The sequence below is a fragment of the Rhinichthys klamathensis genome, unplaced genomic scaffold, assembly GCF_029890125.1.
Source record: "Rhinichthys klamathensis goyatoka isolate OS25496 unplaced genomic scaffold, OSU_Roscu_1.1 h1tg000123l_1, whole genome shotgun sequence".
Taxonomy (NCBI): Eukaryota; Metazoa; Chordata; class Actinopteri; order Cypriniformes; family Leuciscidae; genus Rhinichthys; species Rhinichthys klamathensis.
The window spans coordinates 6,529,782-6,545,737 of NW_026606660.1; the positions used below are offsets into that span (position 1 = coordinate 6,529,782).

At 42.0% G+C, this 15,956-nt stretch overlaps 1 protein-coding gene across 1 annotated transcript; it reads right to left on the minus strand.

The window, feature by feature from the left end:
- Positions 1 to 1,201: 1,201 nt before the first annotated feature.
- On the minus strand, positions 1,202 to 2,761 carry LOC130088849 (uncharacterized). Its single transcript, XM_056255825.1, has 2 exons — positions 1,550 to 2,761; positions 1,202 to 1,449 (listed from the first exon to the last, which is right to left on the minus strand). The coding sequence occupies exons 1-2, from the start codon at positions 2,667 to 2,669 to the stop codon at positions 1,202 to 1,204; spliced, it is 1,368 nt and encodes a 455-aa protein (XP_056111800.1). The 5' UTR covers positions 2,670 to 2,761.
- Between the last annotated feature and the right edge of the window lie 13,195 nt (positions 2,762 to 15,956).

The window sequence follows — 15,956 nt, forward strand, 5'->3', positions numbered from 1 at the left end:
ACCTCTCCGTGCGCCCAGAACGTGCTTTTAGCGTACCGGTACGCTCATTTACACATCTGTTTTAATCCTTTGGCTGCGCTGCCGCTTTTCAGAGCTCCCTTCACAATGCACGCCTCATAATTCGTCCCACCGAGAGCAGAGACTACATTACCCATACACCCTTGAGTTTTACAAGTGAAAAGCGCATGCGTCGCTTTTGCCGCTGTCAGTGTTAGCTGCTCGGTTAAAATACAAATAGAGCATCACAGTACGTGCCGTGTAACTGTCTGGTTAAACCCCAGGAAGGTCCGTGAAGACTGAAGATCGTGTAATGACGTAGGGCTAGCTCATTGGTCGCACGTCAGAGGCGCCCGCGCCATTGGATGTGCAGTTGCCGCAGTACAGCCTATGAGCGAGCCAGATGCTCAATGTGTTTTACATATGAGGGCTTGAGACGAAGAACCATATAAGTCCATATTTTCAAATTTTGAATAATGACATTTTTTTAATTTGGACTCTGAATATTATATTTTATTTTTTTACTTGAAGATAGACAACAAAAGTTTCACAATTCTAATGAGATAAGATTTTTTAGTATCAATCTTAAAAATAAAAAGTTAGAGTAATTTACATTTCTGGAATGTGGAAGAACAGTATAAGTCCAGTTAATGTGGAATAACAGTATAAGTCCAATTCATCATATCACTTAAACCACTGGAGATTTGATTCCTTTATCTTAGTTTTAATACAGTAACAGAACCTTAAAGAAAATATTAAACATTTCTTTCTTTCAATTTCTTTTATTTTTTTACCAACATAAATCACAGAACAAAAACACAGACAATACAGTACGAACAATGAACAATACATAGGCCTACTTATAGTACAGAAAATAAACGTCATTACAAACAATAAACCGTACATACAATCAACAATACATACAAACAATAAACAACAGTAATAACTGTAAACAATACATATTTACAATACAGACATACATCATCATCATTCCTTGCTATGGTTCCATATGCTAGTTTACCATTTTATAATACATTTCATAAATCACCCCATTCATTCATTTACTAAATAAATAACTATATATTCCTATTATACAACATAATATAAGGCATACAAGATAAACTACAACTACTATTATGATTAATTTTACACAATATACACAATATACCCCACCTTACCCTGCACATGACCTACACATACCAGGCTACTCTTCGCATTCTAATGCCCCATAAAATGCTTGGGCCTCCGGTGGCATGTAGGCTAGCATTTTCATAAGATCCCGGTGCTTCTCCTTCTTGACGGGCAGAGGGTCCTCATAAGCACGAGCATACGTGGTGGAGAACAAGGGAGCTGGAGGTGGTTGATTCTTCCTCTGTTTGGTGATCAGCCAGGTCTTCCATCCCTCGTAGAGGCTGTGGCTCCCTTTTGTGTGGACACACCATGGATCAGCAGCTGAAATCATGATTCAACAAGAAATTCAATAAAGATTCTTCTTTCACGCACATATCCCCAACACTGTTAATCTCAGAAGACCTACTCTTTTGTTTTTTACCTGTCACTTTCAACCACATCATGGATGTGATTAGCAAGCCAGGTGGACGCTTTAATGTTGCATCAGGGAGCTGCCTGAAGTCCGGACATTTCATCTCAATGACTTTGAATGGATGCTGCTGCCTGGCTCCACGGATCATCTCGGCGACATCGCTGGGGGTGTGGAGTGTGGACACCTTACGCCTCTTGTCCAGCGTGGCAAAGGAACGGTCACAGGGAAGGAAGGAGTGACCAGACACCATGAACTTCTGCTCTATCTGACTGAAGTACCCTCTAGATACGAGCAGGGCCATGAGGTTTAGGACTCGCCAGTTGTTGTTCTGCCCACAGCATCGGTCACTATAGATGACGAGCTTCCGTTCCTTTGCCTGGACTAGGGGAGCAAAAGATGTTTCTGCCCACTTCAAAAGACAGCTTGCCACCTCGATGGAACCTCTGTGAGCGATGCCCTCATGCCAGAGGCACATTGTAGGAGGATCGTCAGTGCCCATCTCCTGGATACAGAGGTTGTAGTTGGCCAGCTGCCGTTGATAGTACACGTTGGAGTGTGTCAGGTTTGGCGTGAACACTACCCCCTGCATGTCGATACAAATGACATGGCAGTCATCATTGGCTTTGGCCCACTCTGTGTCAGCCTGCAACTGGGTGTACGCTTTTTCAGCTTTCCGGTGGTGAAGCTCACTCTCGGCTGCGATCTTCAACCTTTCTCCTTCTGTTGTAGCAGCTGTTAATTTTAAAAACAGGGCGTCACATTTCGCACAAGTGTCACTTCTTGGCTGCCCAAAACTGAGGTTCTGCTGCTTGAAGATGTCCCTATAGAGCCAGAACTTTGCAGTGGATGTTGGATTGTGTTCCTTGTACAGGCGGAACATGCGGAGCAGGTTTAAATCAGGGCTCAGGTACTCCCTCTCCACATCTCCCTTCATCCGTGAGTAGTGGTTCGGTTGGCGTGGGAAGCTCAAGATATGCTCTCTTATCCCCTCTCTCACTGCAGGATGAATGCTATGAGGCCTAAAAAATAAACACCACAACTCATGAACAAGGGAAATATAATAAACTATGCTGGTCTGTTTTGCACAATTGCATTGTTTCTGTGACCATAAATGTATAATTATAAACATTCCTCTAAACTATAGGATTTTGTTTTTCACATACAGTCATTAAAGGGATACTTCAGGATTTAGCATTAAGCTTTGTATCATTAGAAAACCGAATTCTTTTTAGTATTTTCGAATTACAATGCTTTTCTCCCTCATATCCCCCTGAGATGAGAGATTTATGTATTTTTTGTCTGGAAAAAATCCTCCGATGACGCAAAAATTGTCATTGTTTACATGCACATCTTTTGTTTCAATCTAACTGAATTTATTCCGATTTGTGAATCTGAATGTAGTGTTTACATGGATGCTAAACATGTGATTGATTGATGTGTGCATTTTAGCATTGCAATCTGGGAGTTGTTGTCTTTCATCCCCATAAATCAAAAATACATTTTCTGGCTTTTAGAAGGCTCCATTCAAAAATAATTTCACATTTCTACTACATAAATGACCCATTTTAAATACACATTAATCTTTCCAGAGCTGAAGTATCCCTTTAAGATCCACATGTTGTAATGATACAAAGAATAATCATACATTACATTTGCATAGCACTTTATCTCTGATATCGATTTCAAAGTGCAAAAATATGTTTCCTGACTGGGCAACAACAGTGAGCTGAATCCTAACCATTACGGTATGTGCACACTGGCGTTATAGGGTGGCAAGGCACCCAACGCTCTATAATGCCAGCGTCCAGTGCACCATTAGACCAGGGAATGTTGTAGGTGTGACAATGGTGCAGCTTTAAAAACTAACAGGACGAGAGCATGAGGTCCTTCAAGATTTGTTTTTGTTTTTACTTACCTGTTCTTATGTTTTCCTCTGAAGTCCTCTAATGGAGACCTGACTTTAGCTACCTGCTCTGTTCCCTCAGACTGACTGCCTAACTTTTCTTGAATAACCTTTTCAAAGATAAGTAACTTTAAATAAATATGTTATGGACAATGTATCTAATTAAAATCATGCATGTAATAAAAAGTTAACAAACGGAAAAGGCTAGGCTATATAAAACTTGCCTGTAGGCCAGTGGTTCTCAATGTGGGGTCCGCGGACCCCTGGTGGTCCGTGAACTATAGCCAGGGGGTCCGCGAAATAATTTATAACAGCCTACCGCTTTTTCCCGACTATAAGTCATGTTTTCTTTAGCATCTGAAAACTTGCTATTTATTCCAACGTGACTTATATAATGCATTTAATGTCAAATAATAAAAAAGTAGGCTCTTAAAGGTTTCTATAGATAGATAATCTATCTATATTTCTTATGTCTGTGCGTCAAGTATTCGCTGTGTTTTGGTCGATTTTTGGGCACGTGCGCCAGAAAGGAGACAGAGACGGCAGAACGCGCATCCTGTTGTGTTCTTTATTTTTAAAAGGCATGACATTTTGTAGTCATTTTTAATGTATACACAAATAAAAAATAGACACTTTGCCGTTTTGAATGATGTACTCTTATCTGTATGACCATAAATAAGAGTATTCCTTTGTTTCCACTGCTGAGGAAAAATCCAAGTGTTCGCGCCGGCGTCTCGTGTGCGCGCACAATATGTCAGTTCTAGCACTGCTAATTTGACATCAAAACCTGTTCATTGTCAAAATAAAATACTCACCGAACTTATAAAAAGTTCTGCTTAATTTAATTTGTCTGTTGTACACTATGAAGGCAGTGACGGTCAATCATATACTGTCGACTTGCTATTGTTCCAATCTCATTTCTCCAAATGTGAAGATGCTGATACGTGTAGGCCTATATTGGGACTGAAGCATGAAGCTTTCTTTACATAAATAGTTAAGCATCCAAATGTTAGGCTACATCGCAAATATGGAAACTTTGGACCGAATGAGAGATGCACGAGCCCAACGTCTGCAGTTTCAGTTTCGATTCAACTTAATTCGTTTAGAATTGATGTTTTAAATAAATGTTGTCTGTATACTACTATTATTATTATTTGTATTATTATCTATTAATAGTATAATTTTTCATTCTCGTTTTGTTCTGAATACCATTAATTTAAGGATTTGCTGTGGAGTGAGGGGAAGTATGCCTACTACGCCTCAAGAGCGCAACAAAGTATTACACACTCAGGTGCAACTTATTTTCTGGAAAATACAGTAAATTATAAATTTGTGCATAGGGACAGGGTCGTATACCCACAATTGAGGTCCGGGCCTCTGTCATTTTTCTATGTGTATAATGAAAGTTGTGAAATAATTGCCTAATATTAACTCTAATTTGGTGCTGCAAGGATATTAAACATCGCGATGATAACTGACCTTCTCATCTGAGCTGCTTCAGCAGACTAACAGCGCTCGTCAATGTCAAAATGTTTGAGTCGGAGAATAAATCAAAGTAGGCGGGTTTATGTTCACAGAAGCTGCAAGCCGAGCGCGAATTTCCGCATGACGCTTCAGTTATTCGGTCATAAAGTGCGAGATAAGATGTAAATCGCTAAACTAAACAGCTGTTTTAGATAGAAGTTTTAAACGAACGACAGAAACAATCAGTTTGCAAAGTATCAACCGGGAAAGGAAATATAGGGGATAGCGGGGCACAACGTAAATCCCAGTTGTGCAAGTGGGTCATGTTGTCACACTGCTTACAATGAATATGTTTTGAACTATGTTGTACGTTGTCAAACTCAAAAATTTGTTTATTTTTAATTATTTTAAAATGCCATTATTTTATATGAAAAAGTTCATTGTATTTTATTGAGAAAATATTTTTGTTTGTCTTGTATATTTGTTTGATTAGATCAGATAACATTTTAATCTGTCATATGGTCATGTTACAATGTGCCCCACCTATGGGACATGTTGTCACATTGCACTTCCATTCTTTCTGGGTATATCAAGAATAAAAGTACAATTTTTGGCCTTAAAAACACCTTAAAATGCACGTGTAGATCAAGAAAATCTAAAATTCCTCGGGGGGGCATGCCCCCGGACCCCCCTAGCAAGATCACTTTTGGGACCTCAGTATGCTATTTAGAAAACCCTGCATATGACCCTGGGTGGAGACTATTTGTGTCAAAATATTTAATTAACCGCTCCCACATTAACTTTAGGCTCAGTCACTGTTATAAATATGAGGGGGTCCTTGGAAATGTTTTTCCCCTGTAAGGGGTCCCTGGCTCCAAAATGTTTGAGAACCCCTGCTGTAGGCGACTGTTGGTCAGTTGAAAGACTGACATAAATGTGAGTTTACAAACAGCAAGTCTTTGGCCTCCTTGTTGCACATGGTACTTGAAGGTGTACTTCCTCTTAGTAATCTCAGTGTCAGGCCCACGTGGTCGTCTGCGACTCACCTTGTGCTAGAAGTAAAAAGACATGAAGTAAAAAGACATTTACCATAGCGTAGCAGGCTAGCCGTATTGTAGAGCTGTCAGGTTAAGGTCATTAAGTACGTGAGTAGGCTTTGGTTAGGAGAATGAATAAGCATTTTAGGGCACCAAAGCGCTGTGGTCTGACTGTAATGCACTTGGTGGCCTACTTGATGCTGATCATCCTTCATCCATCCTCACAAAATTTAACATTTACAGTGATCAGGCACATGTGCAGTCTTAGTGAATTGAAGGCATACAGTAGTATTCAATTCACTGGTTATTTCATGGGCCTACATTGTGATGCATTGCATACTGTTGACATGATATGGTCATGAATTGCTTAAGTTAGCCTACCTGCTCCAAACCAGAGAGAATGATAGCCTGCTGCCTCTCATAAGAGACAGCATAAAACTCTGTGAAGAGCTGGAGTTTTCTTTGTTCTGTTAGGCTTGAACACTGCCTGGGACACGTCTCCTTGCACACCTTGCCCTTAACAAAAACAAAGTCACATTAGAGTTTTTTTTGTTATATATAGCTACAGAACACTAGAGCTATAAGCAGCTATTAAGGTTACTACCTATAATATATAACGTAACAGCTTACACAATCAATGCATTTTTTATTATGCGCAGGAGCCTACACGCACCTCTGACTGTAACAGTAGCTGCTAAGTTAGATACTTTGTATACGGTTCTTTCACTCACCTCTTTCGGTGGACTTTTTCCTCGTTTTTGCTCTCCTCTCCGGTTCACATATGGTTTCCCAGCATCCCTCAAAGACTTCCTTGCTCTGTCCTTCCATTCATTCATGTTCGCTCTCCTTTTTTTGCCGAGGTTTTGCCGTTTAATGTCCGCAGCGGACATGAAAGCAACCGGCGTCTCCATTTTTCGTTAGTGGACATAAACGGTTTTTCCGCGTGAGACTATTTTAAAATTTTAAATACAGAGTTTTGGTCGCGCGAACACCCCCCCAAAGTGATTCTGTATACAAAGTGGCACACATACATTCAAGTCACATGGTTATCTCAATTTTTGTTTTTTTGGACTTATACGGTTGTTCGTCGCATGAACACATATAAGCTTCATTAAATCAGAATCAGAAAAGGAGTTTCCCTGCACATAAAATTCACTGGACGGAAAAGTTTGCGTGGCCGTCGTCAGATTTGGAAGTCGCTCAAAAGGCTCTTTCGCGGTTGTGGCTTCAGTCGACTTCAGTGAGGCGCGGTGGTTTATGGGATGAGTAGTTCCTTCGCTCAGAAATGAAAATATGTACAGTCTTGTACCTTTGATTTTATTTGGATTTTCTCTTCGTTTTTTCACTCGAAATGATATGTTGTATGCTTATGAGTTCAGTCGTAGCTGGTTATCCTCAAACATGCTCTAAAACTCTTTAGATACGGTTTTTCCAAAACGTCAATGGGAGAAATGAATGGGAAATTTACTTCCGGCACCGAAGCTCTCTCGGGCTGTGGGGGGGACTGTGATGCTCTATACCCTAGACAATAACATTGAATTTTGTAACAGAGTAAAAGATTTTTTTTTTTATTTTTTTTTTTTTACAAATGTAATTTTACTCTGTTTATTAATGTTTTTACTCAACATTTGTGCAGTTTTTGGAGGATTTATGATATCTTTTAAATTTCTATAAATAAATAAATATTTATTTAAATAGGCTTTTTACAAACAAAAAAAACAGCATTTTATGTCAAATTCACTTTATAAAAGACCCAGATTTCTAACTTTCATTCATGGAGATAACATGGATAACTTTACATGGTTTAATGTAAGATTTTTGGCCATTTTTTGGAAAATGCAGTTTTAAAATAAAATAAAAATCACTTTAACCACTAGATAGCTATAGAGCTTCACTATGTGCTATTTGCTATTTGACTAATCAAAATATATCTTTTCACAAGTTTTTCCAGTTGGATTCATATCCACATTTTGTACATTTTATTTATGTTCAGTAGCTCTTTCTACTGTAGCTCTTTCTAGGGGTATTTTTTTCAATACCATTTTGCACATTTTATTTATGTTCAGTAGCTCTTTCTAGCTAAAGCAAATCCACAAACTAATAAAAAGATTTATTATTTTTTATAAGGTCGTCTGTTGACTGCTGTTTATATAAACCCCCTTCAATATAGTTGTTGTTACCTCAGGGGAGGAGGGGAGTCAGCAAAAAATAAATAAATAAGAGTACCGCCACCTCTTTTGGGCCACTTAAAGCACTGGCCGCAATACAGCGATAAACAGTTGCGGGAGATGGAGGAACAAGAGGCGGCCGGAGTGAGACCTGAGCCCGGCCAGACTCGAGCTGGGGCGGACTGGCGGTGTCAGTTCTCTTGCTGTGCGCCTATGGAAACAGATATAGAGTTCGCTGTCGCGAATCTCAGCGATGCCATTTTCTTCTGGATGAGATCGCTGAATCTGCAGAGCTTTGAGTGTAAAAGTGTTAATATTAATTATTTTTTTAATTAAAAGTTATAACTCACATTGGTTGTGGTTCTTTTTATAAACCTTTAGTGTAACTAGAGTATGGATTAGCCTAGATCAGTGTTTCTCAACCTCTCCTGCAGGGACCCCCTGACAGGCCATGTTTCTGTTTTAACCTTGAAATGGCACACCTGATTCAAGTCATTAAAGGCTTAATGAGTAGTTGACTAATTGATTAATTGAACTATTCCTACTCTAATTACTCATTAAGCCTTTAATTACTTGAATCAGGTGTGCCATTTCAGAGTTAAAACAAAAACATGGCCTGTCAGGGGGTCCCTGCAGGAGAGGTTGAGAAACACTGGCCTAGATAATGTATTAGCTTAGAGAAATAGTGATTTCAATTGGAGGAAAACAGTTCATATGCAGAGCTACTAAGCTACTCTGTTGACATGGTCCTGCCTTACATCATTTTTTTAATGTGAAAGTCTAAGTTGTGTTATATACATTAGGCTAGTACATCCCGGTACAACGCAATTTAGCACCATTTCGATGAAAATTTATCAAATAACTCACGATGTATCAAAGCAAGCCTAGTTGTATCCATTTTTCGGATTCTGCCGCCTGTAACCGGTAGGCGTGGTTTGGGAGTGGCCTCGTAAGGGCAGCAAAGCAAGTGCATTCTGGGAGTTGTTGTCTTTCAACCACATGAGTAAAAAATACATTTTCTGCCTTTTCTCAGTCTAGAATGCTTTAATTTCAAAAATAATTTCACATTTCTACTATATAAATGACCAATATTAAATCCACATTCATCTTCCCAGAGGTGAAGCATCCCTTTAAAGCAACACCATGTGATTTTTCCTCAGCGGTCGCCCTACAGGTTGGAAGCAGAATTGTCCATTACTGCTGTCGTAAATAATTTAGCCTTCCGCAGCCGACTGTCGCACGCGCACGCTCGCTGTTTATCCAGCACTGGCTTTGGAATCAACAATTTCAGACATCCCAACCTGCAAGAAGTCATTTCAGGGAGGTATATCTTGGTGACTGGATTGTTGACGGGGGGGGGGGTGCGGCTGGTGGCGGGTTGACTAGCTTTCGTGAGGCACACTCGCAAGGTCTCTCGCTCTCTCTCTCTGCCGTGCTCGCGCTATGTATGTTATGCGCGCAGTATGTTCTGTCTCGCATGCGCGCTCTAGATTCCGGCAGATCTGAACTAATTTGCGGGCATCAGGGAGACGCAGGAGACTCCCGGGAGACTTGGGATGTCTGCAATGGCCACAGACAATTTGAGGAAGTGGTGGGGGAAGTGACGTATGCCGTAAAGCAGTCGAATTTTGTAGTTCTTTTTGTGCACGGGTTCCTACCCGAAACCCGAAGTTACATAGTGCCAGTAAAAGCGATACAGACCACGTCAGGCTATGGCAGACGTGTCATTTAACTTATTTTAAGTCGATGTACCATCACAAGGGTCTTGGAAATATATTATGAAGGTTGAAAAACTACATAGTGTTACTTTAATGACGACGAGATAGCTGCGTCTGTAGAGGAGGGCAACTGCTCTATCCTGCTCCAGTAAACAAGCCGGTACCACGGCCCGCTTGCCTGCACACAAATGCTGTTTCCACCGCGACCCAGATAAATCACATAAACAGTGTAATTTCTGGTATTCCGGCCAGAGAAGATGGTGTTATGAGTGTAATAAAAATGCCCACAGCCCAGTGTTCATTTCTACACACAAACACAGCCCGCCACAGTACAGGGCTCGCACAAATAAAATCGACTCATGTCGGTTGTGCATTAAATGTAGTGAATGTGCCCACAACCCAGTGCCTAAACACTACACACTGCATGTACAAACACTACACACTGCATGTCCCACGGTTTCTGTAAAAACGAAACCAACACACATACAGTCAGCTCATGCTGACCGTGTTTTCAGTGCAGTAAATGTGCCCGCTGTCCCGCGCCCACATTCACTCACAGACATGTTAAGCCCCACACGGTTCGCCGCCGCTACACGGCGCGGCTCGAAACTACGGTAAAAACCGAAGTAGATCATCTACTTCGAGCCGAAATAGCGAAACTATTGAGCAAAGGGGCAATAGAGCCTTTATCTCAAGCTCAGAGCGAAGGGGGCCTATACAGCAGATATTTTCTGGTACCGAAAAAAGACGGGTGTCTCAGACCCATTCTAGATCTAAGACAACTGAACAAAGTGCTTGTGAAACGCCAGTTCAGAATGCTCACAACCAGGAAAATCCTCGCGCAGATTTGCCAAGGGGACTGGTTTATGTCAGTAGATCTGAAGGACACGTATTTCCAAATACAAATAGCGTCACGTCACAGGCGATTCTTGAGATTCGCCTTCGAGGGCCAGGCATACCAATACACAGTCCTACCATTCGGCCTGTCCCTACCAGTAGCACCCCGTACATTTACAATGTGCATGTGCATGCTCTCGCACCCCTGAAACTTCGGGGCATGCGAGTTCTGAACTACTTTGACGATTGGCTGATTCTAGCTCGATCACACTCAGAGCTCATAGAACACAGGACCATATTACTCGAATATCTCGAGAATCTAGGACTCAAAGTCAATTGGGCGAAAAGTTCGCTGTCTCCCAGTCAGAGAATACCTTTTCTGGGCACAGAACTGGACTCGCTGTCTATGACAGCGCGACTGTCGCCAGAGCGCAGACTGAACATTCAGCGCATCACGAAATCCTTCCGCTGCGGCACTATAGTCCCGCTCAAAAGGTTTAAAAAATGCTGGGCCTCATGGCCTCGGCATCATCAGTACTCCGGTTGGGTCTGCTTCGCATGCGCCCGCAGCAGTTATGGCTAAAAGCGCGAGTACCACCTCGCTCATGGGCCTCCGGTCTGTTTCGCCCCAAGGCCGATCAGAAATGCGTCTCAGCTCTGAAACCTTGGAGAGCAATCGACTGGTATCAGTCAGGTGTAAAACTGGGGACTTCCTCGAGTGTGAAGGTGGTGTCCACGGACGCCTCCACCTCGGGATGGGGAGCGCTGCACAAGGGCAGACCGTTCTTTGGCCAGTGGTCAGAACGGGAGAAGCTCCTACACAAACTGTTTAGAAATGATGGCAGTCAAAAACGCGTTTTTTTGTCCCCGAATAAAAGGTCACCACGTCTTGGTCCACTCGGACAACATGTCAGTGGTGGCCTACATAAAACGCCAGGGTGGCGTCAGGTCCCTAAACCTTGACAGGCTGACGGAACGCCTCCTAGTCTGGGCTCAGCACAATCTGCACTCATTGAGAGCAGCACATGTCACCTGAATTTGGGAGCAGAAAGACTGCCCAGAAACAATGTTCCAGCAGGAGAATGGTCTTTGGCCGCAGACGGTCCTACTGCTGTGGGAGACATTCGGCAGAGCGCAGGTAGACCTGTTTGCGTCCCAAGAAAACGCTCACTGTCCGAAGTTTTTCTCCAAGAGTAGGGATGCGCTGGCCCACGTGTGGCCCCGCTGCCAACTCTATACTTTTCCCCCCGTCTCGCTCCTGCCTCAGGTATAGGAACGAATCAGGGAAAACGGATGCTCAGTGCTACTTGTGGCTCCGCTCTGGAAAAACCAGGCTTGGTTCCCAGTTCTGATGCAGCTGACAAGCACTGCCCCATGGCCAATACCGACGAGGAAAGACCTCCTCTCTCAGGCCAAGGGCTCGATTTGGCATCCTCGCCCGGAGCTATGGTCCCTGCACGCATGGGCCATCAACGGGTACCCGCAAGCCTCCCGGAGGGAGTGTTAAACACAATCACGCAGGCTAGAGCGCCGTCTACTAGACGACTCTATTCCTCAAAATGGTCTGTGTTTTCTGGCTGGTGCAAAGCTTGAGGCTTTTCACCCCTAGACTGCGGGGTTACGGAAGTTCTCTCCTTCCTTCAAGAGCTACTGGATAAGGGCAGAACCCCATCCACGCTCAAAGTTTGTGGCCGTCATAGCAGCGTTTACAAAACCCGCGACTGGCCAGTCACTGGGGAAGAACGATCTGGTCATCCGCTTACTTAAGGGAGCTAAGAGGATGAATCCTCCCAGACCCTCCACAAGAGGCATGGCCTCGTCGTGGGCTTGGTCTAGCGGGATTACCTTGCAGGATATCTGTATGGCGGCAGGCTGGGCCTCCCCGTCAACATTTATAAGGTTTTATAACCTAGAGGTTCCCGCCTTACAGGCTAAACTACTTTCGGTCTAAAATCAGTATTGTCTGCCCCGTTGCTTCGGCTCAGAATCCTACAACCGCTTGCTGATCGGTATAATTACTCCATGGGCAAGAGTAAGACCCATACCGTTACACAGTTCAGGCCGAACAATTTCACCCTGACTGTGTGGAACACTGTTGATGTGATTAGCTCCCTTAGGATGCTAACTTATTGGTAATGACGCTTCTAGCCTCTCTTCTCAGACTCTTTGTGAGTCATGATTATGCACTATACGGCGTTTTACACTGTGTTCCCCTAGCATAAGATATTACGCAGTACAAGAGAACCTCTCGTAAGAGAACGTACTCGGTTACTAACGTAACCTTGGTTCTCTCTAGAAGAGGGAATGAGTACTGCGTATCTTTGCCGTGCCTGCAACATGCTCTGGCTCGCTTCGGCGATGAAAAAAAAGATTATATCAGCCCATCGAGTTATATTTATAGGTCCAGGCCACGCCCGCTTTGGCGGGAGGTGACGTAGTGGGCGCAAAGCGCCCCCATTGGATCTGACGTCACCAAGGGCCTCTCTCGATAGGCTGCTGCAGTTGCCTCAGGACAGCCAATAGGCACGCGAGCCGCCTTGCCTATGTCTGCATGCTGCCGCAACGTGTTTTACATTAATTCAAAATTAAGGATAATTTTTGGCTTCAATATCTCGTGGAAAAGAGGTTTTCCCCTAGCGTAAGATATTACGCAGTACTCGTTCCCTCTTCAAGAGAGAACCGAGGTTACGTTAGTAACCGAGTACGTTATATTGCTCTTTGTATTTCCCTTAAGATCGATAATATTAGGGAGAAAATTATAACTATGCAACCGTCTACCACAGTATCGCATCAGGCAGTGCATTGTAGTCTCCATAAGGAAAAATTTGATTCATTTATTGCCATAGGAGAGGACGAATTTTCTAAACTTGTTAAAATCTAAATTTGTCAACATGTATGTTAGACCCTATACCGACTAAACTACTGAAAGAGATGCTTCCAGAGGTCATAGATCCTCTTCTTACTATCATTAATTCGTCTTTGTCTCTAGGATACGTACCAAAAACCTTTAAGCCGGCTATGATAAAACCGCTTGTTTTAAAAAACGCAACTTGATCATACAAAATTAGTCAATTACAGGCCGATCTCGAATCTGCCTTTTCTGTCAAAGATATTAGAAAAAGCAGTATCCTCACAACTGTGTTCCTTTCTAGAAAGAAATGATATCTGCGAGGATTTTCAGTCAGGATTCAGACCGTACCATAGTACCGAGACAGCTCTCATCAGAGTCACAAATGATTTGCTCTTATCATCCGATCGTGGTTGTATCTCTCTATTAGTGTTACTTGATCTTAGTGCTGCATTTGATACTATTGACCACAACATTCTTTTAAATAGACTCGAAAATTATGTTGGCATTAGTGGAGTTGCACTAGCATGGTTTAAATCATACTTAACTGACCGTTATCAGTTTGTAGCAATAAATGAAGAGATTTCTTATCGATCACAAGTTCAGTATGGCGTACCACAAGGCTCAGTACTAGGACTGCTGCTGTTCACTCTGTACATGCTACCATTAGGAGATATCATTAGGGAACATGGAATTAGTTTTCACTGTTATGCCGATGATACTCAGCTGTATATTTCTTCACGCCCCGACGAAACTTACCAATTCACAAAATTAACGGAATGCATAGCCGATATAAAAAATTGGATGACTAGTAATTTCCTACTACTAAATTCTGAAAAAACAGAGATTCTAATAATTGGACAAAAAACTTCCACACGTAATAACCTAGAATACTGTCTAACACTTGATGGCTGCTCTGTTAAGTCCTCGTCGTCGGTTAGGAACCTGGGTGTGCTCTTTGATACCAATCTCTCATTTGAAAGTCACGTGTCTAGTATCTGTAAAACCGCATTTTTCCATCTTAAAAACATATCTAAATTACGCCATATGCTCTCACTAACAAATGCAGAACAATAAGTTCATGCGTTCATGACATCAAGGCTAGATTATTGTAATGCTCTACTGGGTGGTTGCCCTGCACGCTTAATAAATAAACTACAGCTAGTTCAAAACGCAGCAGCTCGAGTTCTTACCAGAACCAGGAAATATGACCATATTAGCCTGGTTCTGTCAACACTGCATTGGCTGCCTATATTAAACATCGTATAAATTTTAAAATATTGTTGATTACTTACAAAGCACTAAATGGTTTAGCTCCACAGTACTTGAGCGAGCTTTTAAAGCATTATAGTCCTTCATGTCTATTGCGATCTCAAAATTCCGGCCAGTTGATAATACCTAGAATATCAAAATCGACTGCTGGCGGTAGATCCTTTTCCTATTTAGCACCAAAACTTTGGAACAGTCTTCCTACCATTGTCCGGGAAGCAGACACACTCTGTCAGTTCAAAGCTGGACTAAAAACACATCTCTTTGACCTAGCATACACATAATACATTATCGACTTCTATAATTCAATGCTAGGCTGCATAGATTAGGTCAGCCGGAACTGGGAACACTTCCCTTAAATCCAGATGTACTCGTTACATCATAAGAAGAATGGCATCTACGCTAACTTTAGTGTCTTTGTTTATCCCGAGGTTTTCCTGCAGCATGCCGGATCCAGATCTGACGAAGGAGATTCGCCTGGACCCGATGACAATGCAGTGCTGAAGTGTCAACTATCCTCTCCCTATGGAGGATCCCTTTCCCACTCTACAGATAAAGCGTTGTTGAAAATCCGGTTCGCGTACCCCGAAGTGATAAAATAAAATTCTGTATCAAATTTATAGGCAAGACAAGTAGTTTGTTTAGGCATGGTTGGTAGGGAAATTACAAACCTGTGCACACATATTCAAACGAATATAACTATAGAATCAATTTTTAATGCGCATGTGAACGCCATCCGGTCACAGGTTCGCGTTTAAAGTCTGTTTAGAGAGAACGGCGTTGTCTTAGTGGCCCCTAATGTAATAACAAATGATAATTTTGCTGGAAGTGAATCAATCAAAACCAACTTTAGCCGGAAATAACATTATTCAAAATCGCTATAAAGCCAAAACAATCTCTGTTACCGTAAATTGTATGTTTATCTCTGTAAAGCTGCTTTGAAACAATCTCCATTGTTAAAAGCGCTATATAAATGAAGATGACTTGACTTTCTTTAATGCTTTTTATCACGAGTGGTGACCAAGATAATGGCAGTGCAATTAAACACAATAGGCTGTGTGTTAAAAAATATTTACCATTACTTGCAAATACTGTGGGTTTGTTCAAATTTACTTTTAGTACGATTGTTTTGAACACGTAAAACTGCACAGCATTAACCCACCAAATCATTT